This window comes from Lepisosteus platostomus, chromosome 9 (genome assembly GCF_059453375.1).
Source record: "Lepisosteus platostomus isolate fLepPlt1 chromosome 9, fLepPlt1.hap1, whole genome shotgun sequence".
NCBI lineage: Eukaryota > Metazoa > Chordata > Actinopteri > Semionotiformes > Lepisosteidae > Lepisosteus > Lepisosteus platostomus.
The window spans coordinates 45012187-45024960 of NC_142619.1; the positions used below are offsets into that span (position 1 = coordinate 45012187).

The 12774-nt window shown below is 35.9% G+C and overlaps 1 protein-coding gene across 2 annotated transcripts; it reads left to right on the plus strand.

The window, feature by feature from the left end:
* Positions 1 to 1202: 1202 nt before the first annotated feature.
* On the plus strand, positions 1203 to 11290 carry bcap29 (B cell receptor associated protein 29). 2 transcript variants are annotated; one of them, XM_088645208.1, is made up of 8 exons: positions 1203 to 1319; positions 2653 to 2749; positions 3215 to 3315; positions 5267 to 5414; positions 5933 to 6068; positions 6477 to 6582; positions 7688 to 7788; positions 9837 to 11290. In XM_088645208.1, the coding sequence occupies exons 2-8, from the start codon at positions 2658 to 2660 to the stop codon at positions 9873 to 9875; spliced, it is 723 nt and encodes a 240-aa protein (XP_088501334.1). In that variant the 5' UTR covers positions 1203 to 1319; positions 2653 to 2657; the 3' UTR covers positions 9876 to 11290. The 2 variants fall into 2 exon arrangements, with proteins under 2 accessions (XP_088501334.1, XP_088501333.1); XM_088645207.1 differs by lacking the exon at positions 1203 to 1319 and having other exon boundaries at positions 2595 to 2749.
* Positions 11291 to 12774: the final 1484 nt, after the last annotated feature.

Genomic DNA, 12774 nt, shown 5'->3' on the forward strand with positions numbered 1-12774 from the left:
CTATGAGATATTTATGAGCAAACTAGTCAATTACCATCTGATCTAAGCATAAGAAAAGCTTAAAACTCAGCCAATCATGTACATTTTTTTCAATAATAATTCATTACATGTATATATTTTTTTTCTGGCCACTCTGCTCAAAAAGCTTTACAGATAATGAAGACTGCCCTTCTTCCACCACCAATGTGCAGCCCGCACCTGGATGATGCTAATTGATCTTGAATCTTGTCCAACGGTTTCTTGATGGAATTCAAGATATCGGCTACAAAAAAAGCTTTTTGTATAGTAATGCGTCCACATAATTTCCACTTGTGTCCTCAGTTTTGTGTTTTACTATTCATTTGAAGGAGGCCATTGGGTTGACTTTGAGACCAGGAATTTATCTAGTTTTTCTTCTCTGAAAAGCAACGATATCTTTCTTGCATCTTAGTAACCAAAATTGTATGAAATATTTGTAAAGAATAATTTCTACTGCATGTAGTTTTAATAGTACAGTATATTCATTTAGGTTTTGCACTTCTAAGTATATACCCTATAATTTTAGTGAATCATTGTGCTTGCAACAGTTCTCTTTCCTATATTAATATACTGTAAACGAATATGAAACTTAAGTCTTTCCTCAGCCTGAGGAATGTTATCTTTTCCTTCTTTAGTGAAACAGTCACAATACAGCGCCAATTTCCGTGCCATTGTGATGATCTTTATCTCTGAGACAGTTCATTCTTTACGTTCTTTTGCAACTGCAATAGATGAACTGAAATATCTTAACCGTCTTTTTCAGCCTGCAAATATCCTTAAGATACTGGAAAGGCCCAGTGATACTCTACAGTTTCGTTTGGGTGGTACAGCTTGGGTGTAATTGCAGGTTTATGCTACTCACTAGGTTTGCTTTTTGTGTCCGTGAGTACTGTAATAGCATTAAGATTCTAAACAGTACTACACTTTGTTCCACAGATTCACATTCTTTGTACTAAAGCCAGACACACATTTTGCATAACCAATGTGCTCAAATAAGACGAATGATGCTACCTATTTCCTTTCCTATTTTCGAAGCCATAAACGTTTTTGTAAGTTGGGGTGATTCAGTAAAAAACAAAATCAATTTTCCCTATTAAAGTTATTCAGCGTAGTTTAACTTTGTGAAAGAACTGACGTTATGCGCTGCGTCTCGTACCTTCTCTGCTTTTACTTTATATGGGAGCGGGTTTTGCACGTTTGACGTCATGAGTGTGAGCCGCCCATGTCCTGCAGGGAAGGAAGAAGGTTTGGCGACAGTAGCTGAAGGAAGTTCTGTTTGAGTTCGCCTCTTGATCATAACGGTGATGATTTATATATTAATATTGATTAAACCATAGAATCGCATATGAGGTGGCTGTATTAAAGGGGGAAATCCAGTATTTTATGCGTGAAGCAAATCAGTATTTTTTACTTTTAATCCTTTGAAACACCTAAAATGCGCCATTCATTCCGGCTTTTAGGGAAAAGTTCTAGAATGTTTAGCTATATTTCATCTTATAATATGAACTCACTAACATGCTAAATTTAAACTGTCACTATTGTGAATATACTATCGAATTATCTACCTGTCGTCTCTTGTTTACAGTACTTACTGTAAGCTAAAAAAGCCGGAAGCATGAATGCAATTCTCAAGTCCACCAGGAAAGCTATCAGTATCATATGTACTGCGGCTGGATAATGATAACAGTGGATGAAAATGAGGGCTTTTAGTTCTAATAATACAATAAAAATTGTTTCAAACAAGTAAATGATTGAAACAAACTAAAATAAGAGTGGAATGTCCTTGCTAAATTATCTGTAATAAGGTTAATCTGTTCATTCACCCATTGCTTCATTTAATTTTAAAATGCAGTCTAAACAATGTTTTAATTAAATAAACTTGTGAGACTATGTTTAGAGACATTTAGATTGTCTAACTAATGTTCTTACCAATAAGTGTAATACAGAAAGCTATAACATAAATATGTTCATAAAAAGACAGTTTAGGTTTGCTCCTATGACAAATGTAATGTATTTGCATACGTCTGCATATACGAAATTACAAATACATAATTTATGTAATTCATACAAGCATTAGAAATATATAATGCGAAGCAAAAAAGATTGGTGAAAAGTTGTTTAAGCAAGATGCTAATATTTTATGTTCTTTCAATTATTTTATCATTTAGAATGCAATGAAGAAATAATACAAGTCTGTTAAATATAAGTAAAATGATATATAAATTGTATTTTAAAAATAAACATCTGTCAGAAAGACTCAGAAACCTTTAGTATTGTGTTGTGTTATTAACAGCGTGGAACAGTTTGTAGGGCCCTGGACAGGTAAGGAGAAGGTTATGGGTGTCATAGTGAATGGAGCGCTGTACCCTTCACAAAGCATTTCACTCAGGTAGCTTCAGCTGATTGTCCTACTATCCTACTATGTACTACATACAGTACAAATGTAAGTCTTATATTTTATATAAAACGAACAGTCAAATTAATAATAATAAAACTGGTACTTTTCTGGGACAAAGTCAAACATTCCTGAATGTTAATTAAATGGTAAATTCTCCTACCTTCGTGACATCTGTAGTATTTTTCAATAATTAATGTCTGTTTCAGTAAAGGTTATTTTGTATACTTTTTGCACAGTCACAATGACTCTTCAGTGGACTGCTGTGGCAGCCTTCCTCTATGTGGAGGTTGGTGTTCTCCTGGTTCTGTGTATCCCCTTCATCTCGGCGCAGAGGTAAGGCCATTTACTAGAGGATCAAATCAACATGGCAAGGAAAGCATTCAAACAGCATTCTCTTGTTCACCCTGCTGTACCATTTACCCATCGCAGGGAGTCTTTACCCCTGGAGAGCCCCAATCCACTATGTCTTATACTGTAGGTCAGTCTTATCAACCAGTTCTAAAGACTAGGAACACTTTCAAGTTACTGAACAAGTAAGGTGTTTGTTTGGAGAAACTGTTCCAAATGATTTTTAAATTAAATTTAGTAAGTTCAAGTTGGTCACAAATTGTTCCCAGTACTTTGATATCTGGTGATTTCAAGGTTTAAACAGACTGGATCTCCGGGATAAGCATTAGGGAGGCCTACTTTAGAAGGTCTTCACGACATTGTGTGGTGAAACTGTACTGACAACTGAGCCACTGAGTTATTTTTAACACACCTTACTTTACATCACTGAATAACTCTTTATTTCTACAGATGGCAGAAGATATTCAAATTCAGTTTATGGGATAAAATTGCCCCATACTGGAACAAGGGATTTCTCACTATGATTATTATCCTTATTGTCCTCTTTCTCGGTAAGTGCGCAACTGCTTAATCAACAGAGGAAAGACAATTTAATGGCAGTATTTTCAAAACACAAGTTAATACTGCCATTTTTGCCAGCTAAGAAAGACGTACTTTACATGACAGTGGTTTAATCCATGGTTTGTTTGCATACTCCTCCAACTGTGTAATTCAGTGTGAGGTCAATTTCCTACAAAGAATGAACTGAAGGCACTATGGGAGAAGTAGTCGTGGTATCCTCTTAGTCTTAGCTTATTGTTTATCATAACAGTGACATATTTCACATTGTGAATTTACCATCATTTCCAGTTATTTTTTTTCATAATGTGCCAAACATGAATATTTTATTTCCTGGCAATATATAAAGCACTTTACTGTACCATAGTTAGCATGAACTCCTTAAATTCATGGAGTTACTGGAAATAGACTATAATATAAAAACAAGAAAGAGTAAGATTAAAAAACAACAGGATTTCAGACATTAAGATGTATACAATTATTGTTTTAGTTGTTGTCATATTTGATATTTTAACAGAGGTCTGTGATTGCATTGCTAACACTCATAATACTCACCATTTCAGGGAACAGGGGGTGTCCAACTATGAATTACAATAATCTGAATTAAGATAGGAATTTAGCAAAAGTCTAGCACTGTATTTTGTGTAGTGTATTCTCTCGTATATATTCCCCTTTCAGAGTTTTTTCACTTTAGAAATTGGAATAATTGGTTAATCGAAATGACACCAACCATTTAATCAGTATGCAAAATCTGTGTACATAATCAAAAATCTAAAAATATACATGCATAAATGATGTTGCTTTTGACAACATTGTTAATTTTTGTGCCTTCTCTTTCCATCAAAGGAGATTAAGTGTTGGTTGAATGCATATCTGTTCATTATGGTTTTCTGAGCCTCAGAAAACATCCTGTTTTGGATCTAGACATTGTTTTCTTAGAATAAATTCACCTTAGTATACTTTCTAAACTTCTGAAATACCAGTAGTATATCTGGTGTCTCAGTCAGTAAACTAGTATTGATTTCTTTTCATCACATGATGTACAAATAACCAAGCTCTGCTAACACGCTATTGAATTCCTCTGCGAGACTCCTAAGAAAAAGTGTCTGCCTGTATTTTGTAAATAATCCTTATTGTTTTACATTACACATGGCTGTCTTGTTAAGTAAACAGACATGTTTCTTTTTTGTGAGTATTGAATATTTGGATAATTCCTTGACAGGTCAGTTTGGGAAGTGCCGTGATCCTGTCAGAATTTATTAAAAAATGAGGAAGCTTAGAAGTACTGTATAGATATAAACAGTGCACTTTTTTTTAAGCTCCTTCTCGTCACTTAGAAGTCATGTTCATTGAATATTCAAGATTTCGTATGTGAGCTTTGTGTTTGTGTGGATTTCTACACTTCTCTTGTTTACCAATAGTGCTTAATTAGATTTTTTCCTGTGGTTGACCTGTCATGCTTGCTTAAATGTTTAGATTTGCACTGAAGCATGTTGAATGACTTTCAGTGGCCAAATATCCATGCAAATTTCTAAATAGAAACTAAGGAAAAGAGTTAACTCTTTTACCAGATAATGCTTACCGTTGACACAATTGTTCACTTTTCTGCCATTTTGAAAGTTGACTACCTCCAGTGGCTGAGTGCAGCAAGCTTTTCCATATTTTTAACTCAATGTCATAAACCAGAGGCAGTAAATTTGTATTTCAAACTGAATCCCAAGGGCCGGGGAACATGTAAAATGTCAGGTGATTTGACATGAAATGGTCAATATTTTTTTAATAAAAAGTAGCCTAGATAGTAACAATTTAAAGTATATGTAATTAACAATACTGGTGCAGTATAATTCAAGGACTGCTGCCTCTAATGGCATTTTGAAGTTTCCAATCTGTATTTTAAAACGACGTCGGAAAAAACTAGACGTTTTCCATCCGTGCCCACTACAGATGCTATCCGGGAAGTGAGGAAGTATTCGGGAGCAGAGCGCACCATGAGTGACAAGCTTCACCCCAACATGTTTGATCACCACCACATGAAGCTGTTCAGAGCCCAGAGGAACCTCTATATCTCAGGCTTCTCCCTCTTCCTCTGGCTGTGAGTGGAGCTCCAACACCGAGCTGCGGCCGAGAAGCGATAACTGCGATAATCTGCCTACTCTTCGTTGCCCAGCTTTTATATATTTACATTTACAGTCATCTCTTACAGTTCGGTATTTTAGATTTTGTCCTGGGGGCTTACGGTGCACCACAATATACACAATATACATTGTACTTTTCTGACAGGTTTTTTAAATGTTTTTTTTCTTCTAATGTGAAAATCTATGTTCATAAAGTTGCTTTTACATCAAGGAGATGTTTGTTGAAAGTGGTTTTAAATGTCTTTTTTAATAAATTACAGTTACTATCTTCTATATCTGTATCCAACTTGGATAGCACTATACTGTATAAGAACAAGTAATAGGCTTATTCCATGCTGAAAAGAGAAAACCTAACGTTTCGGCTGTGAAGCCTTCCATATATTGCATAAGAAAACTTTCTTTGCAGAGACATGATGGTGGTATCTTAACAGAGGTGTAAAGGTGCTGACTTTTTCCTTTCATCTTTGTATTTTAGTACTCTTAGACGTGTCATCTCCCTTATTAATCAGTTGGCGACTGTAGTAGGCACTGGTGAAGCTTTAAAGGTTCAGGCGGAAAATGCTAACCAGGCTGCTAAGAATTACATGGAAGACAATGAACAACTGAAACGGGTAAAAACATTATGAAACATTTTGTCTTCAAAATTGTCATTTTCTGATCATGTATGATGTGGTTATATAACCTTTAGCTTTTCCATACATGTACAGATGTTAAAGCAGTCGGTCAGTTGTTAATGATGAACATTTCCACAGAACATTCCTGTTTTTGTTCCTATTGGATATTTCCACAGAACCTTTTGGCATTCAGAATTTGTATATTTTTTGTTTTCTTTTCTATAACAATATCCAGTTAAATGTTAATAGTGTTCCAGTTTTCTTACACAATACTTTTTAAAAATAAAACTGCACCTAAATAATAAAGGTCCTAAAATTAGATAGCTGTATTCAGGATATTTTTCAGCACCTAATTTAGTTCTGTAAGATTGTTCCAAGTGTGCCTTTGAATGCTGTTTTTCACAGGCTTTAGAAGGTGGTAACAGAGGAGGCAACATCCCAAATAATGAAAATGAGAAACTAAGGAAAGAGTTTAACAAGCTGCAGGATGAACTGAAGAGAACATCTGATGGTAAGAGGTTTTATTCACATTTCGTTTTCCTTAAGAGTTTTTTTTAAATACTGTTGCCCATCGTGCTGTGTAAATGGTAGAACATAAGCAGAAATTTCCTCCAGAATTGTTTTAATCAGACTTTATAGCCCACAGATTACATTATAACTTAGATTGGTTAGATTTTCATTGAGAGTTTTAATTCTTTGCCTAGAACCTCTGAAAAACCAAAAGCGTTTTGTGCTTAATACCTCTTTTAAAATAATTCTGATGCTCAATTGTCTGTATTGGTTGGTAGTGAGGGGAAGTTTACTCTCTGCTCACGTTGTAGTGCCAGGTATTATCTCTGTAATGTAGCAAAACCACTGACAAATGAGAAACAGAGAGGCCAGAACTGTTTTGGTTTTAGTCCTAATGATGTTAATTTGTGTTTTGAGTAAATATCTCACAAGTGACGAAAGAGAACCCGTTAGAAGCAGTTCCCGCTTACTGCCAGTGTAGTTTCAGTCCAAATAGTACTAACGTGTTTTGGTTTAGTAGATGATAAAATCTTTTCCATCTGTCTCAAAGTCAATTAGTAGTTCAAGGTCAGGCTGACTAGACATTTCTTTTTTATTACAATTTTTAGCACTTTATGATCTTTAATGTAATTCTTCAGCAGAACTGTTAGTTGCATTGAGTACTTTTCTCAGTACATAAAAGTTACAATATCAGATAGAATTTTCCTAGGAGATAAAAATTCACACTTGTGGTTTGTTTTATCATCTCTCATTTATAGGATCTTAATGTAATGCAGATCTTTATCTGGTAAAACTAAAGATTTTGATGGCAGCAATTACTTTAAAAAGAAAATCTACAGCTTGTATGAAATGAAAATACTCAGCAAAGCTATGGGAAATGTGCAGAACAGTGAACACAAGCCCTCTTCCAGGCATTCTTCTGCCATGGTGACTTGAGTAATGCTCGTCAAAGTATTAATTAAAAGTCTCTCGGAAATAAAGGGCGATAAGAGTTATGAAACCAGTTATTTGCTGAGTGAGCAGAAAGGCAGTAGTTTTCCCTGTGTGGACAGGAGGTCTTTAAGGAAGGATGCTTTAAGGAAAATGAAACCTGTTGATGTTCACAGCTCTGACCAAGTCCAGGGGTGAAGTGGAGGCCATGAAGAAACAAACTGAGGGCTTGACTCGGGAATACGACCGATTGCTGCAGGAGCATGAACAGCTACTGGTAACAGTTTCCTTCTCTGTCAAACGCCATCGAATTCAGTCAAGAGCTGTATTTGGTAGCACCTTATATTATGTGGCAACTGCACGTTCAATTAACCTTAAAAAACATGATTATTTTCAATTATTTTTATAGTAACGTTTCTCTTTTTAATAATGTAAACAAATTGCGATGGTGGCCTTTTTAAACAATTTCTTTCTTGACTTCACTATGGTGAAATGTCTCCTAGTTTGCTTACAGCCTAAGCAGAATCCAATCTCTCAGATATAAATGTGCAAGACATACAGTTACAGTGTAATACAGTTACAGTAATTTCTTATTTTCTTGTTATTATTTTGTAAAGAAACCTGTCAGTTATGTTATTTAATAAGTGTTGCTTGAAACTGATAAAGAATAATTTAATGTCAATTTATTTTTAGTTGCAGATCAAATTAATATTAATTTATTAAATGTACGTTTACGCTATGATTTATAGTTAGAATTCCCTCAAATGACGTGTACCGCTCTGTGAAAAATGTTCAACTCATATAAATATGTATTGCATTTATTATTTTTCTGATATAAGCCAAATACACTACATTATTAAGAAACTAAAATGGATAAGGTAATACAGAAATGCTAACATACTGTATAATATTGAAAGAATCGGTTTTCCAGTATTTTATATGTACACCTTTGGCACATCATAAAGCATGTACTGCCGTTGTTGATTTTTTGTGTGGAATATTGTCCAATATTCGTCTACAGAGTCAATTATTGAACTGCATCAATAAGAACACTTTTGTTCTTGACATCTTTCTTAGAAAGCAGTATCACCTCATTGTAGAGGTTCAAGTAGGTAGCTGTGTCAGTATGCGTAGTCTGCCAAGGAACAAGTAAAGGTTTATTCCATGCTGAAAAGGAAAGAAAAGAGACAACGTTTTGGCTGTAGAGCCTTCTTCAGGTATCAAGAGCCCACTTGAAGAAGGCTCCACATCCAAAACATTGTGTCTCTTTTGTTTTCTTTTCAGCATGGCATAAACCTTTACCTGTTCCTCACATAATACGTAATCTTAGAAGCTAAACATGGTTTGACCTGGTTAGTACTTGAATGGGAGACCTGAAAAACCAAGTTGATACCTTAAAGTGGTATTGGTGGACTAAAAGATGTAAGTTTTCCCTCTGGACAAGAATTTCCAATCCAGTGCATCAGTATGGTCCCTGGGGCGAGATGTTAAATTGAGGTACTGACAGTTTGGTCAATAGAGAGTCTGTCGCATTGTTTTTATAAGAATAGGGGCATTAATCTAGCAAAATTTCAGTTACAGTAGGTCTTTCATAATTTGGCATCTTTAAGTTTCTCCCTTAATTCAGTTGGTGAGGGAATTTGTAAATTTACGGTCTTGTTTTTTTTATCTTAATCTTAATCTGTTTCATGAAGTCCTGGTTTTCCAGAGGCTCTACAGTAAATGCACATCTTGAAGTCATGCTAGGATTTTAGATTGTATGCAGTTCACTTGCAGGGAAGCTTAGAGCATTGCATGTTTTGTATGTTGAGCATTGGTGGTCGTCCTGATCTTTAATAGTAATTATAATTGCTTACACTTATATAGCACTTTTCTGGACACTCCACTCAAAGCTCTTTACAGGTAATCAGCTATTAGTGGGGATAACAGAGTGATGAAGCCAATTCATAGATGGGGATTATTAGGAGGCTATGATTAACACCCATCACTATAGTGGGGGAATTTTGACCCACCACACCACAGGGTGAGCATTCCGTACTGGTCCCAATAACACCACTTAGCAGCACCCTAAGCTATCCCAGGAGATCTCCCATCCAGGTACTGGCCAGCCTCACACTGCTTAGCTTCAGTGCTGGCAGTTGTGAGCTGCAGGGTGATAGGGCTACTAGCCCTAAGCAGGCACTACATAAAGGGAATGGCACGTTCTTTTCTTTAGTGAAGTGAAAGCCTTGTTGAGTGAGGCTGTGTAGACTAGCCCTTTAGATACAGCTTTTCATTTCTGTATTTTAATAGAAATGTTCTATGTCCTTTTTTCACTTGTACTAGAAACGTCTCGATGAAAAGGAGGACAAGAAGGATCAGTAGAGCTTTTTTCCTGCTGCTCTTCATGTTTATCAGCTGAGAAACAAAGGAGCAATTGCAGCATGTTTAAAAACCACCATCATTTTAAGGAATGTTTTCAGAGCTATGCATGTTCTCCAGAATGTGATGATACGCATGCCAAAAAACTGCATACCAATAATCACAGCAATGATTAGCTTAGCTTAGTAGCTAATCTTTTTTATGTTTGAGAACTCGTGTTATTGCTTTGAATAATTGACAGGAATAGGTTTTGTTTGTAGTTAAGCTCTGCACATTTAGTTTCCAAGTTTAGATACACTGTATTAGAAAATAGGTGGGTTGTTAAATGTGATATTTGAAAGCACTTGTGTAGGTTGTTGTTTTTGTTTGCCTTGTACAAGTTTTTTAATTTACAAATTCAAGAGCACCAAGATTATTGTAGACTGTATAAAATTTGAAAACATTTCACAATGTGTAGTGAAAATCTCATAGGGTACTGTATGCAGTGTAAAAATAGCACTTTCAGTATGCCATCACTGTGCATCAGAAGCTTTCAGGTTTGCTTCTGAAGGTTTTATTGTGCATAGGGTGTGCTTACTGTTTGCATCATGTTCTGACCCCAATTGTGACTTGCTTCTGTTGCCTTAGTGCCTTAGAATCTGAAGTAAATTGTGAAATTATAATTCATTGGGGGAAGTCCATATTAATGATGCATTACTAAGTTTGTTGTATTTTAATATCTTAGTTTTATGAACATCTGTATTTTGAGAATAATTTGACATACATGAAAGTTTAAATAGAATTATTCAGTATGATGAAGCATCAGACTTTTAAATGTGAGAGAGGCATTTTTATGTTCTCAGACGTATGGTGTGGCTTTCAGTTTGCAAGATTTTTTTTGCATGAGATAAATTGGCTACAGTGTGGTCCTGCAACACTTCTTTGCTTGTTCTTTTCTCACTCCTGTTCATAATCCCTGTTCAAAATGGAATAAGGTTATTTTTAGCTGTTACTGGCCTGATCTGGTTTACAACAGGAGTTGATATCGTTTCTCCTGGAGACATCTCTTACTTGATACTTAGTTTAAAGGAGAGCAATTAGCAGCAATTGTAGAATAACAATTGCTTATTCTACAATTAAAAGTGCCTTAATGTGAGCTTTAATTTCACTGGATAATGGATTGTTTTTCCTTATGCTGTGTAGAAGCTTCCAAACCTTGTTTTTTTCAATATTTGCCATAAACAATACTGTTGTTAAATATAATTGCATAAATGGAAACCTAGTTTTACAGAAATTCTTGTCTGTGAAATGTATAGCGTTATTTTTTTATTGCAGATGTTTTACAGTCTGTGGCTGTGAGTGTATTGTTTTGCTGTATGTGTATTTCCATACTATAAAAAGTTGTCACGTGTTTTGCAATAAAAGCCAAATGTTATTTACAGGTATACATGTCTTATTTTACAGAGTCTTGGAAAACTGTATTGGACCTTATGTGGTACAGTAAATGTAGGTCAACAGCTAGCTTTGGTTATCCATGACAGTGAACATATACTGTATTTTCATACTTTCAAACTGAAATATAAACATTGGGTGATTCTAGGTTTAGTTTTGGCCAAACAACCACTTACAGTACCTCTGAAGAACCTGACTTTTGACAAAAGAAGTAGATGTTAATTATTTCTAAGTAAAACTGTACTCTGTTCCATTGTGTTTACTTCCTATAGTCCAGGAACTAAATCATAAAGCTTATTCCAACCTTTCACAGTACTACACATTTTGTATTCTTTTATTTTAGGAATTACTACTATAAACAGATATTTTTCGGATATAAAATAATGTACCAGTAAGGTAGCATGACGTTGCATAGGACTGGTTAAACAGGGTCTTAGTGTAATTGCTACCCAGCTAAAATAATAAACCATTTAATACTCCTGCTGAAATCCAAGAGGTCTAATCTCTTGTTAATTAAAAAGTTGGGGGGGGGGGGGGGGGTTGATGTTGTTGCTTCCTCTCCTTTACCATTTTCCTTCGTGCCTATTGTTGAGTGTGGTGTAGAGCAGAATACTTTTTACATACGACACTTCCACGTGTAATTATTTTTTTACAATATTTACAAGTACCTTTTTTTGTTTTCCTCTTCACCCATATCTGCTTGCCAGGAAAATAGTTATCTTCCTCTAAAGTCAATGCATTGTGGCACAATACCATACAGGTGTTACTTAATACTCTTAGAGGGACCTTACTACACATTCCATTACTCAGCATGATCCATAATCCATCCATTACCAGAAACACACCCATTACTGAGGCTGTAGGAACCTGTAGCCTATCCCAGAAGCACATGGTCCTAGGCAGGTCTATACCCTGGATGGCATGGTTTTAAAGGGTGAACACACAAGCCACAGGGACATAAAAATACAGAGATAGTAATGGACATAACTGATTCTGACGGGGATTTATGAGCAGCAGTGATACTTGACCTCTGTGTTAAGGCAAAAATGAGGCAATACAGGTGCACAGTGGTTAGCCTTGCTACCCCGCAGCACTGGGGCTCTGGGTTCAGTTCTGGACCAGGGGTTCTGTCTGTGTGGAGTTTGTATGCTCTCTCCCTGTTCGCATGGATTTCCTCTGGGTGCTCTGGTTTCCTCCTACTGTCTTCCTGCAGGTTAATTGGCTTCTGGGAAGTGTGGGTATGTCTGTGTTGTGTATACCCTGCGATGCACTGGCATTCTGCCCAGGTTGTAACCCGTCTTGCATCCCTTGCTTTCTGAGATAGGCTCTGGCTCCCTAGCGACCCTGAATTAGATGAAGCAGTTAGAAATCAGATGGATGGATGTTCAATAACTGTCATTTAGTTTAGGGCTTAGATATACAGAATTGCTTAAGGCATAGGGTTAGGAACAACAGGCTTAAGGTCTGTCGA